Below are 17,716 nucleotides of genomic sequence, written 5' to 3' on the forward strand. Positions count from 1 at the left end.
TTTTCCTCATTTAATTGCATTTACCTTTTGTCTTCAGAGGTTAGCATGCGAGTAGGGAACAGTGAACATTTTCAAATCCAAGTAGTGATGTCAAATCACCTTTTGTTAATTATATTGTCAATAATTGCAATTTAACTTGCTAAACACAAGTATCTTATCATTGCTTTTCAAATCAGCCTTGTTCTTGTTTTTATGCATCCGCTCCAGTCGATATAGCAATTATAATATGAAGACCAAATGTGTTTATTTGCAGCAGTTAGCGGCCGAAGCGAGTTGCGCTATAAATTCAACCGTCGTTTGAAATTAAGATTGCACATTTCATGGGTTTCTAGCTACGTATCTCAGTCTATTCGTATAACACTAACTTTTTTTTTGCTTTTGCTTGCACATTCAAATACTTAACATCAAACGCAGCTATGTCGAGATCGGCTGCTCGTAAAACACCATTCAAATTTATGTCGTGTTGTCTAAACACGTACGTCGACTCATTCCATCGTGGCAATCTTCAGCTTTTGCCTCTCCATGGCCTTCTCCAATTCGGAGACCTTTCGTGCATCCTGAGGGAAATAAATGTATGTCACCGTAAGAAGGTCACTAACAATTCGCTCGGTCAAAACGCGCAAGTCAAGGTTAGGCAAACAAACTGGCTTTGTAAACGGACACACATTCTGGGACCTTCACCCCACTATTTGCCAGGAACGTTGATAAGAAATTGACCAACCTCAAGAATGACCTTCTGCATCATAATATGACTGTACACTCTGCTCCCTTCATCCTGAGACACTTCACAGAGTTCCCTCTTGTTCAGGGAGAAAAGCTGCGCCCCGGTTAAAACGCCAAGACTCTGCACCGTCCTAACAGAGAAGCAAAGTGGAAAATTGCTTTCTCTTCACATTCCTGCTGTTCATTACATATAATATAGATAACATTCCGACACTAGAGGGCAGTGTTAAAAGTGAGCCGCTATCCACGGCACCTACCGCTGATTGAAGCCCTTTGCTACGAGCCAGGCCTCCACCTCTGACGCCGGAGATTGGTAGTTCAGCGCCAGAGAAGTTTCCACCGAGCGAGACGTCATGAGAGGAGGATGGCTGACAGAGGCTCTTTTCTGCGCCATTCGTTGGAGAAGCTCGTCGTTCATGATCAGTACTGCACAAACACACATTTGCATCATTTTTTTTTTTTCCAATTCTGTCTACATTAGTTCAAATATTAGTTACAACATTATGGATCTTAGCCATTACCTCGATCTCCATTTTCTCCATGTATCGTTGAAGAACGCGACAACATGCTCTGAGACCTCGCCGTCGGCCTCGTCGAGGTCGAAGAAGTGCCAACTGGACTCAAGGGTTCGTACAAAACGGGTGACATCTCCAATGCACAAAAGAAGCAAGAAAGTAAGTCGCGAGGAACTTTGGCAGAACCGAAACGAGTCCGTGCAAAATTGGACACGTGCCATTGGTTTTTCTCCGCCGTTGTTGTTTAATGCCGACAGAGGTTCCAAGATATTATGTGGAACAAATCCTATCTGGTCAAAGCGATTGCGACACTTCCACCATCTCTTTGATGACTCGATGACCTGCAAAGATTGTATTTGAACAATTCCTCTGCGGTGCAGGTCCATTCCATTTTTGCACCTCCAGCGTTTCTCCCTGCAGCACCGACAGCTCGCTGCTGTTTCTTGCCACAAAGTCGTAAGTGCAGTAGTAATTTCTCTCCCCTGCTGGTGGAAGTCCGTTTCCTTCACTGGAATGATCATCAGAGGCAGGTTCTTCCATCTATCATCTGATGGTCTCTTATCTCAGACACTTTCTGCAAAACCTTGGGTACTCACACTTGGTCGACGGGGCCCGCCGCCGCCGCGTGTTCACGCCGAGCGTTTGCGTCTCGTTTGTGCTGCGACTCGACAGGATCTTCCAGAGGCGAACCAGACGAGTCAAACGCCCGCGGCTGCCACCCGTCCAGGAAGACGGGCGAGTAAGGAGGGACGGACACACCCAGCTCGGAACTGGAGGAAAGGCTTATTCAAATGAGTGGTGAGACACCAAGAGGGGGGAAAAAAACAACAACATACGTACCAGGGAGAAGTCCAGTCGGGGCCTAACTCAGTCCAGAGACGTTTTTCCTCCGCAGTCAGATGCTCCTGGAGCAAGGAAATAGCTCCAGTGGTCAAGGCAGGAGTCACCACAGACCCCCCTAATTGTGGCCCCCCTGTGGTTTTCATCATCTGTGACACAAGCAGCAGCAGCAGTCAGTCACAGCGTGCCAGCCAACGAGCCCACCATCCAAAACGTGAGGTGGATTCACCAGCTCCAGTGGGAAAAAGATGGAATGGAGCAACTCTGGTGCGCCGGGTTCCGTTATGGCTGACTTGAGACGATCCTAAAATAACCAGCTGATTGTCACACGTGTGATATTTCCAGAGCCACTTTAGCACAGAAGTCGCTTCTCACCAGCAGACTGAAGGAGTATTTGATTTTCTGAAAGAGGTCGACAAATTCTTCTTGGGACGGAGGAACGGCTTTCATGGTAATCAAATCATCTATGAAGCAATACAATCAAATCAAATGATTACATTCTGAATGTGTGCAAACTTTTTTGGGATGACATCAGCAGCAGTAGGCAAGGGTGTGTGTGTGCGCTTGCTACCTTGTTGGCTTTGCTTCTTGCTCTTCCTGCTTCTTTTCTTCCTCTGGTTGAGAATGCTCTGCGCGTCGGCCGCCTGCTGCAAACGCAGCATGAAGCGCTCGATGTCGTCAAAGCAGTGGTTCAGTATTTCCTGGCGAGGGATCGAGAGGGACGACAGACAGCTTGCCGATTACTCTGCAGCTTATTTGATTGATGCTGCAAAAATGTTTCTAACCCTAAGCTAGCGTTTTTGGTGCACTGCAAAATCCATGCCCAGAGGGCAAACAATGAAAACAAGTTTGACATACTTGAGCTAAGGTAGAAATTCAATATGCAAATGAGGGCGGCGCACTGATTAGCACTTACCACTTCTCTTTCTTCATTGACTTGTGAGGCAGACCCTAATTTGCCATCATTCTCTGAGCACATAGTAGCATCTTGGCGTCAGGAAAAATTCAGTCACAATGCAATTTTTTGGAACGAGATGAGTCCAGGATACCTTTATCAGAATCAGCGATTTCAGGGAGCTCATCCGAGGCAGCTTGCCGTTTTGGGACCGGCATGACTCGGACAGCCGAATGCTTTCGAGGGATCACCGGAGGAGGTCGTGCCGACATCATGCAGCGTGAGGGAGCCACTGGAAAAAGAAATGTATACCTGAAAAAATGAGACCATTTTTTCCATTTGATTATGCACAAAATAAAATCATCTTTTTTTTGGGTGTAATTCTATTCATTTGAGTGAAGTACAACTTGTTGCTTTCTAACACCACACACTCCAAATCTCATGCAAGGAAACATTGCAAGATGATCTAATAAGACGATTAGACTGATGAGGCAATCTGGAAGAATGTGGAGAATTTGAAAACCCTGCCAGCTCGAAAGTGCCAGCTCCACTCTACAGGAAAAACCACCGACACTGGCTGCATGGTATGTGGATGACACAATCCTCCAGAGAGTTCCTCTCCAAATTCGCTCAGGGAAAAACTCATCCTGGAATAATGCCAACGTACTGCCTTTTTATTAGACAATTAAGACGAATCCTTCCTTCCTTCCTTCCTTGTCAACGCATACCACGCAGTGCTTCATCCTACATTTGATTGATGAAAGTGAGACTGGCAAACTGACTCATTACAAACACACACACACACACACACATATTGACAAAGAATTATGTCTGCATTACTGTACCTTTTGTTGTGCTCTGCGTGTTTAAGTCCAAGCAAGTCACACAATGAGAGTTGCGTTGCGTTGCGTTGCGTTGCGCTCACTGAGTCGGGCTGTTTCCACGAGCGCGTGCGTCCCACCCACGCACCCCCCCACCTCCTCCAGAAATGCACAAACGAGAAAAACGAGTCGGACTTAAACACTGGAAGAAATTTCAATGAAAGAAGTGTGGCATATTGATATTTATTAGTTTGTATAGCTGTTGATATTTGTTTTTCTTGATTGGCTGTGAGAAAATAGACAGTCCCTAAAAAGCGCTTGACATTTTCAAAGCTGTTCTCAAAACTCATCACCTGCTAATTGTTGACTTTCCATTTACAATCTTTTGTTTTCATTCATCTTTTGCATCCTAATATTGATGTTTCGTTTTGATGCAAATATTTTCTTCTATAGCAGTTGTTTTTATGACGTACTCCCAATAAATAACGAGTTCCTTTTTCTATTTTCTAGGAGGGAATGTCCATTTGAGACTTTACATTGTGCAACAGCGCCCTCTGCTGTTTTGCGTGTATTTGAGTGTAGCCCAGCCTCCAAAGTTTGCAACGTGTGCATTGGCTGTAGTAAAAAGTCAGCTCGCTCTCACTTGCCCGCCTCGCTTGTTCTTATTTGGTTTGCACCAAACGCGTGAGTGACCGCGTGGCGATTCCAAAGTGACCAGACGCAAAAGAAAAAAAAACAATGGAAACGTCCTTCGGGTGAGAAGGACAAGTTTGCAGGAGAACTACCGTAGAATTGTCATCAGAAGAAGAATTGAACGATTTTGTCACTTGAGTGCGTCGTTGGAGCGAGCGAGCGTGTCAATCATGGTAATTTGCACACTCGCACTTTGATGCTGCTGCTGCTGCTGCTGCTGTATTTTGATGTTCTTCCACAATGTTGCATGGTGACATCCGTCATTTGCCCTCTTCTGGGTGCCCTTGAAGACAAGTCACATATGTAGGTGTGACAATGGCTGCAACAGTCTCAATGCCTTCAAATGACGTGTTAGCTGTGCAAAAGCACATTTGTATCATTTTTTATTTTTATTTTATTTGGACCATACCGAGCAGCGCCATAATGTCTCAATCGAGTCATTTGAAGGTGAGGGCAACCGAGTTTTGTTCCTGTCCACGTGCACCCCTTCCTTCCCCTTTTACACCTCGACAACACCCACAGGCTTGACCAATGTCATGCTAGCATCCATTTTAAGAGTTGAGGGCTCATTCTCCAAATAGCCTCCCTCTACTTACTGGAGAACTATTTGAACTCTTTGCAGTCAACTTGTACAGCCTCCTGCTCGCTCATATACATCATGTGATTGGAAAAGTCACATTTCATAAATCATATCCTGCACGTTTTCTATCTGCTGCAAAAGCGATATTTGAGATGGGTCTCCGAACGGAATCCCCCCCCCCCCTCGCCCCCAGCTTGTTTGTGGCTTGAGTCGCAGTCTACGTCTTCATGTGCTATTTTTTTTTCACATGCCAGATGACGGGTGGGCGGCGAGAACGAGGGCTCCGCACACACACGCACACACACACACACACACACACACACACACACACACACACACACACACACACACACACACACACACACACACTCACGTGATGCTGTGATAACCAAAACAAGGCCCCTTAAATGAGCTGACAGACTTTTAAACAAATGCAGTAAACCCCCACTTATCACGGCTATATGTTCCAAACAAATCTGCACTATAGAGAGAGACACTTTTACATCTAGTTTGTCTCGTCCACACACTTTATTTAAAGAAACACATTCAAACGGAACACGTCTACTTGTCTATCCCAAGACAGCCAAAGCGACGCCGAACGAAGACGAGGATGACGCATGGCTGACTGAGAATCAGTCCCAGTCTCAAATGGCCCTCAGTTCCGACCCTAACGAAGCCGGCGACGGAGACAGGCCAGCCTGGGATTCCAAGATCCAGTACGTGTTGGCCCAAGTGGGCTTCAGTGTTGGCTTGGGGAACGTTTGGCGGTTCCCGTATCTGTGCCATCAGAACGGTGGCGGTGAGTATTTCATATCTTCCGCCATTGCAAAATGGCCGCCTCACCCCGGCGCTTGTTTGTCTGTAGTGGCTCTAAAAGTAACGGGCACTTGTTTTCTTTTGTTCCCTGGCAAGGGGCCTTCATGCTGTTGTATGTTTTTCTTCTGGCCGTGGTTGGCGTTCCCCTCTTCTTCATGGAGTTGGCAGCCGGACAGAACATCCGGCAAGGAAGCATCGGGGTGTGGAAGCACATTTCCCCCAAACTGGCCGGCATCGGCTACTCCAGCTGCTTGGTGAGAATTTCGAGACGTGCTGGATTGCGTTCCCACACGCTGTGTGTGTGTGTGTGTGTGTGTGTGTGTGTGTGTGTGTGTGTGTGTGTGTGTGTCCAAATGCGGGCCTCTTTCCATATGTTTGGCTTCAGTGATATTGACGAGTTGGACTTGTGTTTTTGTTTTGTGTTTTTTTCCTGGAAAAGCCTCCGCTCGAGGCTTTCTCTTGGACAATCTGTGAGTAACACGCCGAGCGGTTGTAACGTGAGAAGTGTTGCGTAACACTTTCTCCCACTGGCACTGAGCGCCAACAAGAACAGATCACAAAAGCACAAAAACGTGGCTTTGGGAAATGAGGGCGTAGCGCTAGCAAAGCTATAAGATTTGTTTTTTTGAAGGAAATTTTCCAGCAGAGTGGAATTTCTATATCCCCTTTAAGTAGCTCCATGTGATCGATGACATGATTTTCTCCTCAGGTTTGTTTTTATGTGGCTCTGTACTACAATGTGATCATTGCATGGAGCCTTTTCTACATGGGCAACTCCTTCCAGTATCCTCTACCGTGGGAGAAGTGTCCCGTGGATGAGGCCACTAATGTCACAGGTAGAGCTGACCGTGCCTGCTCAGGTGGAAGAAAATGGGATGAGATTTTCCGTTTTATGCCTGGTCTGCTCTCACCCGCAGTGAAAGAATGCGCAGAGAGTTCGGCCACATCCTATTTCTGGTTTCGGAAAGCTCTGAACATCGCCAATTCCATCGAGGAATCGGGAGAGTTTAATTCCGTCATGACGGGCTGCTTATTAGCCGCGTGGAGCATCGTCTCCTTGGCCATGATTAAAGGCATCAAGTCGTCTGCCAAGGTGAAGAGCACGCATTTTGTTGTGTTTTGTTTTGCAAATCTATCTTGTGATGATTGTTGATTGTTCCAAATTTCAGGTGATGTACTTCTCCTCGGTCTTTCCCTATGTGGTGCTCTTCATTTTCCTCATCAGAGGCTTGACATTAGACGGAGCAACGGAAGGAATCACGTATATGTTTTATCCCCGAGTAAGCACGCTTTTTCATCTCCTGTTTGCTTCTCTCGAAATGAAACGACTTGTGTTTTTCTCAGCTGGAGATTTGGGGGAACATGCAAGTATGGCGGCAGGCGGCTACTCAAGTCTTTTTTGCCCTGGGATTGGGCTACGGCTCGGTCATTGCGTATTCCTCCTACAATCCGCTCCAAAATAACTGCCACAGGGACGCTCTGATGGTGTCGGCCATCAACTTCATGACGTCCGTCCTGGCCTCGCTGGTTGTTTTTGTCATCCTGGGTTTCCGGGCCAAGAACATCGCAAAGGACTGCGTGGCCGAGTATGGATCAAAGTTGGATTGCGTTGTTGGGGAAAAAAAAAAACCCCAAAAGAAATTGTGATGTGAGGTCTGGTCTTTTTTTGCAGAAACCTTGGCCTCCTAAGCAACATGCGGATCCAGGAGGACCAGCACGGCTGGCCGAGGTTCAACGTGAGCGAGCCGACCTCCGTGTCTGTATCGGACTACAGAGAGTGGTACGGCCGCCACGGAGCCTCCGTGGGTCTCAACGTTACAGATTGCAATCTGGAGGAGGAGATGAAAAAGGTGAGCAATGTCGGTCACGGGTAGGAAAAAAAACCAACTACACTCGGTGGACTGCGACAACTAACAAGGAATCGCAGTTTCCAGAAATCACACGTTGTGTAGCATAGCAAGATGAATCCTGACATAAAGGTTCCCAGGAAACGAAATAAACAGCGGCTTTTCCATTCAGCCTTTATCATTTATGTAGAAATATAAACTTTCCATAGAGGAACCCGCCGAGTAGTCTCGAGGCCAAATATGGACACGACATTTTCCGATGGCCTCTGTTGCATTTCGGATCCAATATTTAGGAAGATCTCTTGACTTTTATCTGGTGTTCTGGCTCAGGGAGTGGAAGGCACAGGCTTGGCTTTCATAGCGTTCACTGAGGTGATGGCTCTGTTCCCAGCCAGCCCCTTTTGGTCAGTCCTATTCTTCCTCATGCTGCTCAACTTGGGCATGAGCACCATGTTTGGGACCATGCAGGGAATTCTCACGCCTCTCATGGACAATTTTCAGCTGCTGGGACGCCACCGCACCTTACTCACCGGTAGGCCAGTCCAATGGAATGACAATACGCCATGTTTTGGTTGGTCCAGGTGTCAGTGTTTGTTTTTCAGTGTGCAGCTGTGCTTTGGGATTCCTGCTAGGACTTCTGTTCACTCAGAGATCGGGGAACTACTTTGTGGCCATGTTTGACGACTACTCGGCCACGCTGCCTTTAGTCATTGTTGTCATCTTTGAAACCATCAGCGTCTCCTGGGTTTATGGCACTGATCGGTGAGTCACGAAGAACTTTGCTTTTTGTCATTTCTTTTGTCACTATGCACTGATTGAATGCATCGTCAACATTGCAGATGTTAGTCCTTCCGAAAATGCCCCAAAATAATTTGAATATTTTTTCAATTTTACAGCTAATTTTTGTTGTGGTTTGTGCATATTTATTTATTTATTTATTTATTGAATGGTTTATTGAAGGGTCCATACGTCGATTATCTTCTAATTGTGGTGGCACTGTGTTGCAGCTTCCTTGATGACATTGAAGACATGCTGAAATGGCGCCCTCCAGTGGTGTACAAATATCTTTGGAAATATGTGTGTTTACTGGCCATGATTGGTCTTCTGGCTGCTAGTTTATTGAGAATGGTCTTTCAAGGGCCCACATACACCGCCTGGAATGAAAGCACGGTACGAATTGATTTGATCATTTGACTTTTGGATTGACAGCATCTACGTATCAATAAGATGATGTAACTTTCTCCGGACAGGCCTCTGAGATGACTTTGGAATACCCCAGCTGGGCTCTGGCTATGATCGTGTTGCTCATGGTCTTTGCCAGCCTGCCGGTACCCATGGGCTACATATATTCCACGCTGCAGAACCGCAGGCTTCTTGGCGCCGACCCCGTGGAGGGCGATGGCAAGGAGCTCCACCGCGATTCATACATCAAGTGCAGCTCCGTCGATTTCGACTCCCATCAAGCAAGCACGGAAGAAGACGCCGTCTGTCCCAGGACGACCTTCCTGCCGGTGGGCAGCGAACACTACCGCCTCTTGCCCCAGCAGGAGGACGAGGAGGAGGACGGAGAGGAGCAGGACACGGGAGTGTGAGAAGAAAGTTTAGGTCTTCGAGACATGCCTGGCATGCTGGCCTTAAAAGACAATTGATTGTGACCACCCACACTACAGCGCAGCACGCCCTCTCTCGGGTCTGGCGGCCTACATGGGCCTGCATGGGCCTGCATGGGCCTGCATCTGTAAAATGAGCAATATTGGGTCAAAGCCACCTCCTATTCCTCTTGTTGACGTTTTATTGAACATTTTTATTTGGTGATCTTGATCATGTCTGGGGAGATGTAATAACTTGAGTGCAAACGTGTTTCTTACATTTCACCTCCGATGTTGATAGTGTAAATTTAATTATCCCTGTTGTATAGATGTAGATTTTATTAAACAATTTTGAATTGAAGAATTTTTTTAACACTAATTGTTATTTTTCCATTAAGAAAGACCCCTACGCAGTACTACATCTGTTTTTTTTTTTATGTAATCATTTTGAATTGACTTCGACTACATTTAGCTTTATTTGTGTGATCATTTAGCTTTATTTATTGTCAGTATAAGCACTTGCACCCAGGTAGGTATTGTAAAAAGTGACGGTAAAATAAATGTTTGCAATTGCAATTTTAGTCTTGTGGGGTTGAATCGTTTTCCTACTTTTTCTAGACAATTTTTTTTCTTATTTGCAAAATATGAATACCGTATTGTATATTATACTACATAGTATGATTTAGCCGCGTCTAAATCACTGCAGTCCACTAACATGATTGTGCCTCCCTTCTCACGAGAGCGAGCGAGCGAGCGAGCGGGAGAGCGAGCGAGCAGGCGGCCATGAGCGCGTGTTCTGTGCGCGTTCACGTGAGAGGAGCACACGACGGGCCGCCGGCTGGACTGGACTGGGCTGGGCTGGGCTGGGCTAAGTGAGCTGAGCAGCAAGAAGGATGGAGGTCCGACCTGACAGGTTCAAAGCGGTCGCGGCCAAAACTCTAGGCAGAATTAACAGGTACTTGATTTGATTTTTTTTGACGCATTTGTGGAAATCCTTGTGTTCGACTTCATGACGCGCAAATTGGACCAAGCCAGGGACTTTCAAGCACTCCAGTTATTCTTTGGAATGGCGACAAAAGTTCGTGACTGACCCATTTAACCATTCAAATGCGACGACGGACAAGTTTGAAAGATGCATACCTCGCGGGAAAAAGATGCAGATCACGTCAAAAAGTGCGGCGGGCGCATGCAATGCCAATAGAGTGTCAATGAAATCGGTGCAAAAAAATGCATGCAACATTGACTTTATTCCGAAAGAAATTCTACAAAAAACACTTTGAGTGCTATTGCCCCCTCCACCCACCAGTTTGAAGTATTTATAGTGCGTGCCTTCTACCTCTCGCTAAGACGAAAAAAAAAAAAAAAAACTCTCGCTAAGACGATCATGTCCTATCAAAAACCGAATAAAATGTACAGATAAATTGGTCATGTTAAAAAAATGGTCTTATTGCTACAAATGAATAAATGTCTGTTTTATATTAAAAGCACATCATCAGATTGCGACTTCACCATAACGCAGACAGGTGTGTGGATAATATTTTTGGGAACAACACAAATGTTTGTCACTAATATAAAAATGAACATTAATGTAGCTCCCTGAAACATTGATACGTGTAAAAAAAAACCTGTAATGCTGTAAGGACAATATTAGAAGATATTAGATCATAATAAAAAAAAGATGAGAATCAATGATAGCGGCTGGTGCAATAACCTTTACTTTAAGCTTGCGTTCTCTTCGGATTTGAGGTAGCGAGCGAGCGAGCAAACGTATAAATCCCGTCCTGAAATAGCCTGTTTTTCAGTCAGTCCAGATGTTGAGCCACGCAAATCCCTAAACTCTCCCCTCCCACTTGCGCCATCCTAGCCCATGTCACTTCCTCCCGGCCGCTCCCTCCTCGTCCATCCATTGAGACAACTTTCATTCTATCGCACTTGCAGATTAACACACATGCACATTGAAGGCGATCCTTTCGGTCCAAATGGAAAATCTTTGTACGTAGGCACGCTTTGACGGCGCACATCTGGATGTGTGTGTTGCCTGCCCGGCTGCCCGGCTGCCCGCCCGGCTGCCCGCCCGGCTGCCTGCCCGGCTGCCCGCCCGGCTGCCTGCCCGGCTGCCTTGCTGGAGTTGGAGCAGTCTCACCAGCTCACAGACAAAAGCGTGATCCCTCCATGATGAAAGCAGCCAGAAGTTCATTTATTATTTAAAGATTTTCTCCATCAGAATGCATCTCCTGTTTCTATATTAAACTCCACTAGGTAAGCACAAACAGCAGTGCTGTAAGGTCAAATGTACTTCACCCTTTGGACATAACATGAGCAAGCAAGCGTGCGGCAAAAAAATGCTTTTGTTTTTGATGTAAAACGCACGTACGCTGTTAATAAAGTTTCCAACAACGCCCTGTGGATTGGCTCCGCCAGGAGAGGTTAGTCACGGCAATGCAGAAAGTAGCAGGTAATCCATTTTTAATCCAGTTTACAGCCGCCAGAGTGCTACAATTTCATTTACCATGCACAGTGGCTCGCCGCTATGGGCGGCTTTGCTCAGATCTTGGTTCAAATTTTTGGGAGAGAATTTTGCATCAGATTGCGCAAGTTTGTTTGATGGAGATTTTGGATTAGTCAGCGTGTACATATGTGTATGTTGGTGGGCAAGGGACAGGAGGGGAAGAGTGCTGTGACAGGATGAGCAAGGGGAGGGTGTCTCCCTGGGTGACACTTTTCCCACAGAGACCCAATCTGTTCACTTCGGGGAGCGCGCGTGGCTCACCGAAGGAGCGCCAGTCAAACTGCAACTATGGAAAAAGGAAAAAAATTAATTCCTGGACGCGCTTTGAGTGTGAATCCAAACCGAGTTTAGATTGCGAACAATGCACGATCAATCGCGGCACAGGGCAACTAATGAGCAAGGCGTCTGCTGTTATATAATATATTTGCTGTCACCCTTCCCGACTCTCTCTCTTTTTCTCTCTCTCTCTCTCTCTCCCCCCATCATCCTCTTATGAGAGGATTACAGAGAACACTCAGTGAATTTGTGATTTAATATACAGGAGAACAAAGGTCATAGGTCATCAGCCAACATGTGTGTCACGGTCGCCGTTGTAAAATGATCTTCGGGCAAATTGACAGTCGCAGCGCAATGAAGTTGGAGTTTGAAAGTGAGCGTGCAAAGACTTCCTTCCTTCCTTCCTATCTCTCCAGGCGCTTGCTGTTGCCGTTGTAATTATGACATTTCAAAAGGCCCGAGGTCACAGGCCTCCTACCTTGCTCATTAGTTGCGACCAGCTGAGAAGCTAGTAGAAGCAGCTCCTGTCTCTTTGTTAACTTGACAACGTAAAGACTGCAGCTTTCTTTTTTTTTTTTAACCCTTTACAGTTGGGGAACATTTTGTGGGTTTTTTTGGCTTTGGAAATGTTCTGGCATTGTAAAAGCTGTACACAAAATGTGACGTATCGTTCCCGTCTCCACGAGTTTTTCTGATCACACTTTAGTGCAAAGCAGCTGTAATTAAGAGAGGTTTTAGCTGTGGGCTAGCCTCGTTAGCTGGTAGCATATGTGGAAGTGTCAGGCTGCAATCTGTCCCAGCGTCTAATGAGGATGCTTCCGCTGCGCTTAAGTCGGATTTCAGGAGGCCACTCGACACGTTGTTTATACAATTACAATCTATCTGTATAAACAATGGATATTAAGAATTCAATATGTTAAACTGGTGATGTTCGATACCACTTTTCCTCAGACCGATACCAGTATGAATTATAAATTGTCACCGATACTAAGTACCGATAACGTTAGTACTTTTGATTTAAAAAAAAAAAAAAAAACCAAAACTATGACAGAAAATGTTATAGAATTTGCACATACATTCTAAAAGTGAGACCACAATGCAGTGGTCAGAGGGAAAGCACGCCCCGCGCGACTTTGCAGTCGACTCCATATTCATTTCCGGAAGTAAATCATTTTTATAATCCTAATCTCAATGTTGTGACAGATTAAGAGGTAGAGCCAAAGCGAGTAAGAGGGAGGACGCACATGTAGATAATCTCCTAGAAAATCTCAAATGCTGCTTTTACAAAATATAATATCATTGACACTTCTTTCATTTTGATGTACTATACAAAAGTAAACTGCAGATGTTAGTAAGAACAGGACAGGACACACAGCCGTGCAGGCCGATGGATGCATAGTGACACATTACAGAATAAAAAGCTACGCTGAATTATTTATCTCATCCAAAAAGGCATCAATAATGAACCAGCGTCAGTGTGACTAGCCCCATGTTGTGTGTGTGCGGCAGTGCTGAGTGCATGGAAGATCTGAATCACCTTCTACCATTGATTGTTTTGCATGTCAAAAATGTGGAATATATGAACGTGTGGTTGTGATGACTGCGCTCGTTTCTATACATCGCCGTCCAGCTCACTGACTAACTGGATTAAGCTTCGTGTGACACACAATGTGGATGCGCACATACGCAAAAAAAAAAAAAGGATCAAATTATGGTTTACTGGTGAATCAGTTGATGGGTGGGTCAGCAACAAATTGACATTTCTTTTTTTTTAAATTTCAAATGTATGCCAAAATAATAATAAACTTCCCAATCAACGCTCTCCTGTCCAACCCGTCAGATTGATCGACAAGCAGCAGCCCAATGGAGAAACCATTGAGCTGTCCGCCGAGGGCCGTCCCGAGCTGGTGCAGGAGAAGGAGCTGCCCGTGGTGGACTGTACCTGCTTCGGCTTACCCAGACGCTACATCATCGCCATCCTGTCCGGCCTGGGTTTCTGCATCTCCTTCGGCATCCGCTGCAATCTGGGCGTGGCCATCGTGAGCATGGTCAACGACCACACCGTCTACAAAGGCAACAAGGAAGTGCTCGTGGTAAGCCATGGCTTTCTTTTTTTTCTCCATTTTTGGGACATTTCCAAAGGTCATTGTGACTTCTGGTCAGGCTGCCCAGTTCACTTGGGATCCAGAGACGGTGGGCATGATCCACGGCTCCTTCTTCTGGGGCTACATCGTCACGCAGATCCCCGGAGGTTTTATATGTCAGAAATTTGCAGCCAACAGGTGATTTGATTTCCCTCCCCCATCTGTGCCGATGAAGTGTTGAAAAGACGGAATTGTTTCTTTCCTATTTGCGCGTCCAAGAGTGTTCGGCTTTGCCATCGTGGCCACGTCCACCCTCAACATGCTGATCCCGTCTGCCGCTCGCTGCCATTACAGCTGCGTCATACTGGTCCGAATATGTCAAGGCCTTGTTGAGGTAGCGTCCAGTCCCTTCTGTGGAAGATTACTCTGTGGAGCTGACTCCTTTGCATCCCGCAGGGCGTGTCGTACCCGGCCTGCCACGGCATTTGGGCAAAGTGGGCTCCTCCGTTGGAGAGAAGTCGGTTAGCCACCACGGCCTTTTGCGGTACGCTTCTCTTCATTCATCTTCATTTTTCACGAAATATAAAATAACTCGTTGCTCTCGTAGGCTCGTACGCCGGGGCTGTTGTGGCCATGCCTTTAGCTGGGATACTGGTGCAATACACTGGGTGGCCTTCTGTATTCTACGTCTATGGTGAGCAAGAAAAAAAAAAACCCAACATCTGCTAACGTACGTCCGACGTGGCCCGGTTAGGATTAATAGCTCATTCGACGTCTAGATCCGTCGATGGCGGGGAATGAGTTGATCCGTTTTCATTTCTTCCAGGCAGTTTTGGAATATTCTGGTACTTGTTCTGGGTCCTGGTGTCCTACGAGAGTCCGGCCGCCCATCCCACCATCACGCCAGAAGAGAGGAAGTACATTGAAGATGCCATTGGAGAGTCGGCGTCGTTTCTCAACCCGCTTCACGTGTGTCTTTGCCGACATTTCGCTTCGAAAAACAACAATCTCATGTGCTTTATTGTCATTGCTGGCAGAAATTTAAGGCGCCTTGGAGGCAGTTCTTCACCTCCATGCCCGTCTACGCCATCATTGTGGCCAACTTCTGCAGGAGCTGGACCTTCTACCTGCTGCTCATTAGCCAGCCGGCCTACTTTGAAGAAGTCTTTGGCTTTGAGATCAGCAAGGTACGCGCGCGCCCTGAGCATAATTGATGATTCTTGTCACTTTTGTGCCTTTTCCTTTGTCAGGTGGGCATGGTGTCAGCTTTGCCCCATCTAGTGATGACCATCATCGTTCCAGTGGGAGGCCAGCTGGCGGACTACCTTCGAACCCACAACCTGATGACCACCACCAACGTCAGGAAACTCATGAACTGTGGAGGTGAACGTTTACATTTTGCCTCCAAATGTGTCTTTAGTGTTTCATGTTTTGTTCCCGTGCTTACAGGTTTTGGTATGGAGGCCACCCTCCTACTAGTGGTGGGATATTCTCACACAAAAGGCATCGCCATCTCCTTCCTGGTGCTTGCCGTTGGCTTTAGCGGCTTCGCTATCTCGGGTAGGAGCCAGATGACCTCCGTGCTAAATGGCGGTGTTGAATTTTTCTTTTGTTTTGCCGCATTCAGGTTTTAATGTCAATCACTTGGACATTGCGCCTCGATACGCCAGCATACTAATGGGCATTTCAAACGGGGTGGGAACATTGTCCGGAATGGTGTGTCCTCTTATCGTGGGAGCTATGACCAAACATAAGGTAAACAAAATGCGTGGCTTGGATGGAAAATAGCAAGGTTGGAAAGGCTTTTTTTTTTTTCTTCTTCTTCTTCTTCATTTCAGACACGCGAGGAGTGGCAGTACGTCTTCCTTATAGCGTCGATGGTTCACTATGGAGGAGTTGTTTTCTACGGTAAGAAGACCGAGTGCCTGCAAAATAAAAAAAAAAAAAGCTCCTCCAAATCCGCATTTCTTGTTCCTCTCAGGACTCTTTGCATCTGGAGAAAAGCAACCCTGGGCCGACATCGAAGACACCAGCCAGGAGAAGTGCGGCATCATCGACGAAGACGAACTGGCCAACGAGACGGAGGAGCTCTACCGCAGCGGCGGCGGCCAATACGGGGCCATGAGCCAACAACAGGTGGCCGGTTCAAACGGAGGAGGCGGGGCCAAAGGAGGCGGGGCCGGATGGGTGTCGGACTGGGATCGATCCGAAGAGTACGTGCAGCCGCCCGGACGCAACTCGTACAAGTGCGGCGGAGTCGAGGAGCCCAAGGTGACGTAGAAAAGAGACGGACCTAATACGAGCGTGTACCAAACTTGACAAAGATCCAGAAAAAGGAAGGGAAGAATGATTTTTGTTGTTGTGTGGATTTGACAATATACATAAACACGTACAGTATTCATATGCTCAGCTCATCCTCCCTGACGCACAGCTCGCTGTGATTGGTCCATTTCTCTCTCGACGAGGAAGTACGGCAACATCTCCCTTGTGTTGTATTTTGAGTCTAATGTTTAAGCTGCACTATTTTTTTTTTCCTCCAGGGAACGCATGTAGAGCTTTTAAATAAGAATAATGTCCCCCCCCCCCCCCCCTCCCCCCATGAAATCAATACATATGCTCACCTGTGTCTGACCTAACTAGGTCATGCCTATCTAGTCTCATGGGTCACTCGTACGATGAGTAATCAGCCGACAGTCGGGACTCTTTGTTTGATGTGGAGACAAGCACAGACTGTTTTGTGCAAAATAGTCCAAACGTCTTTTTGTTGTGTCCCACTTTGTCATTGTTGTGTGACTTGGGTACAGGTGCTGATATGTTGTGCAGTGAGCATGTTGTAATGAGCACAGCGGTGCAAATCCCCCGTCCGTCCGTCCGTCCGTCCGTCATCCATCCCTCAACTCCTTGAACTGTCTCACGATGATCATGAGCGGACTTCCATGCCACGCAGTGTGCACAATTTGGCAAAGCCACGCAGTGGCAGCTGGGTAATGGAGTCACAGCAACCAGCACATAGACAGAGCCAAGACAGGAAGCACACAAAAGGCACGCACAAAGCTGCACTCTGCATGCACACAACAGTCAGTTGATTGATTGATTTTTTATTTGACTTTTTTGTTGTTGTTATTTTCTGATCTGTTGTCAAATTTCTGATCTTGAAATTGTGATTTTGGATTTCCAAGGATTTATTTTGTTGTACAGTTGAAATGTTGCAAAAAAAGATGAATGATTATTCCAGTCAACATTTTCAGTTTTCAGTGTTGTATCGGTGTGTTTTTAATCCACTTTTCTTCTTTGTCTGAGTTTATGGCCGTTCCATTGTTGCTTTCCTCAATCTCAATGAAATGTGTTGAAACGTGATGGAAACTAAACAATTCAATCTTAAATATTTTAAGATGCAAAAAAAAAAAAAAGGAAAATATTTAATGTACAGAGGATGTATAATGTGAAATATCCTTGTCTATAATAAAACCTTAGCAGCTATTTTACAAGTGTCAGCAGTATGTTCTTTTTTTTCAAAGATATAGGGTA

At 46.2% G+C, this 17,716-nt stretch overlaps 3 protein-coding genes and 1 long non-coding RNA gene across 8 annotated transcripts; 3 read left to right on the forward strand and 1 right to left on the reverse strand.

Annotated features, from left to right (window-relative positions):
• Position 1: 1 nt before the first annotated feature.
• Positions 2-3,899, reverse strand: eps8l1a (EPS8 signaling adaptor L1a). 3 transcript variants are annotated; one of them, XM_085933816.1, is made up of 14 exons: positions 3,819-3,899; positions 3,128-3,285; positions 2,995-3,047; positions 2,650-2,779; positions 2,454-2,542; positions 2,308-2,382; positions 2,079-2,227; positions 1,835-2,008; positions 1,638-1,746; positions 1,457-1,579; positions 1,245-1,371; positions 981-1,149; positions 722-854; positions 2-557 (listed from the first exon to the last, which is right to left on the reverse strand). In XM_085933816.1, exons 2-14 carry the CDS (start codon positions 3,246-3,248, stop codon positions 486-488), a joined length of 1,524 nt encoding a protein of 507 aa, XP_085789942.1. In that variant the 5' UTR covers positions 3,249-3,285; positions 3,819-3,899; the 3' UTR covers positions 2-485. The 3 variants fall into 3 exon arrangements, with proteins under 3 accessions (XP_085789942.1, XP_085789940.1, XP_085789941.1); XM_085933814.1 differs by having other exon boundaries at positions 2,995-3,065; XM_085933815.1 differs by having other exon boundaries at positions 2,995-3,065; positions 3,128-3,265; positions 3,819-3,894.
• On the forward strand, positions 2,081-3,338 carry LOC147043806 (uncharacterized). Its single transcript, XR_015068498.1, has 3 exons — positions 2,081-2,345; positions 2,426-2,529; positions 3,152-3,338. It is a non-coding gene; the product is annotated as an uncharacterized LOC147043806 (long non-coding RNA).
• A 514-nt stretch (positions 3,900-4,413) lies between the features above and the next one.
• On the forward strand, positions 4,414-9,863 carry LOC147043807 (sodium-dependent neutral amino acid transporter B(0)AT2-like). 2 transcript variants are annotated; one of them, XM_085933811.1, is made up of 12 exons: positions 4,414-4,660; positions 5,647-5,866; positions 5,980-6,137; positions 6,593-6,719; positions 6,801-6,976; positions 7,053-7,163; positions 7,228-7,469; positions 7,556-7,733; positions 8,061-8,262; positions 8,333-8,492; positions 8,738-8,900; positions 8,981-9,863. In XM_085933811.1, exons 1-12 carry the CDS (start codon positions 4,658-4,660, stop codon positions 9,320-9,322), a joined length of 2,082 nt encoding a protein of 693 aa, XP_085789937.1. In that variant the 5' UTR covers positions 4,414-4,657; the 3' UTR covers positions 9,323-9,863. The 2 variants fall into 2 exon arrangements, with proteins under 2 accessions (XP_085789937.1, XP_085789936.1); XM_085933810.1 differs by having other exon boundaries at positions 6,593-6,976.
• Positions 9,864-10,167: 304 nt separating this feature from the next.
• Positions 10,168-17,630, forward strand: slc17a7a (solute carrier family 17 member 7a). Of its 2 annotated transcripts, XM_085933812.1 has the most exons (14): positions 10,168-10,274; positions 13,945-14,197; positions 14,268-14,386; positions 14,468-14,582; positions 14,645-14,732; positions 14,796-14,882; positions 15,015-15,157; positions 15,226-15,375; positions 15,439-15,571; positions 15,638-15,748; positions 15,816-15,943; positions 16,027-16,096; positions 16,170-16,459; positions 16,993-17,630. In XM_085933812.1, the coding sequence occupies exons 1-14, from the start codon at positions 10,213-10,215 to the stop codon at positions 17,023-17,025; spliced, it is 1,782 nt and encodes a 593-aa protein (XP_085789938.1). In that variant the 5' UTR covers positions 10,168-10,212; the 3' UTR covers positions 17,026-17,630. The 2 variants fall into 2 exon arrangements, with proteins under 2 accessions (XP_085789938.1, XP_085789939.1); XM_085933813.1 differs by having other exon boundaries at positions 16,170-17,630.
• The last annotated feature ends 86 nt before the right edge of the window (positions 17,631-17,716 follow it).

This window comes from Syngnathus leptorhynchus, chromosome 16 (assembly GCF_054491065.1).
Source record: "Syngnathus leptorhynchus isolate UIUO chromosome 16, UIUO_Slep, whole genome shotgun sequence".
In the NCBI taxonomy this organism is placed as follows: Eukaryota; Metazoa; Chordata; class Actinopteri; order Syngnathiformes; family Syngnathidae; genus Syngnathus; species Syngnathus leptorhynchus.

Bases quoted from the DNA above. Each gene is read 5' to 3' on its own strand.
- eps8l1a (XM_085933814.1), bottom strand. From the start codon at position 3,248: ATGATGTCGGCACGACCTCCTCCGGTGATCCCTCGAAAGCATTCGGCT. The intron at 2,780-2,994 runs GTAAGTGCTAAT...ATCCCTCGCCAG, and splicing joins TCAATGAAGAAAGAGAAGTG to GAAATACTGAACCACTGCTT. The intron at 2,543-2,649 runs GTAGCAAGCGCA...ATTGCTTCATAG, and splicing joins CAAGAAGCAAAGCCAACAAG to ATGATTTGATTACCATGAAA.
- LOC147043807 (XM_085933810.1), top strand. The intron at 8,263-8,332 runs GTAGGCCAGTCC...TTTGTTTTTCAG, and splicing joins CCACCGCACCTTACTCACCG to TGTGCAGCTGTGCTTTGGGA. The intron at 8,901-8,980 runs GTACGAATTGAT...TTCTCCGGACAG, and splicing joins CCGCCTGGAATGAAAGCACG to GCCTCTGAGATGACTTTGGA.
- slc17a7a (XM_085933812.1), top strand. From the start codon at position 10,213: ATGGAGGTCCGACCTGACAGGTTCAAAGCGGTCGCGGCCAAAACTCTA. The intron at 14,198-14,267 runs GTAAGCCATGGC...ACTTCTGGTCAG, and splicing joins GCAACAAGGAAGTGCTCGTG to GCTGCCCAGTTCACTTGGGA. The intron at 15,944-16,026 runs GTAAACAAAATG...TCTTCATTTCAG, and splicing joins GAGCTATGACCAAACATAAG to ACACGCGAGGAGTGGCAGTA.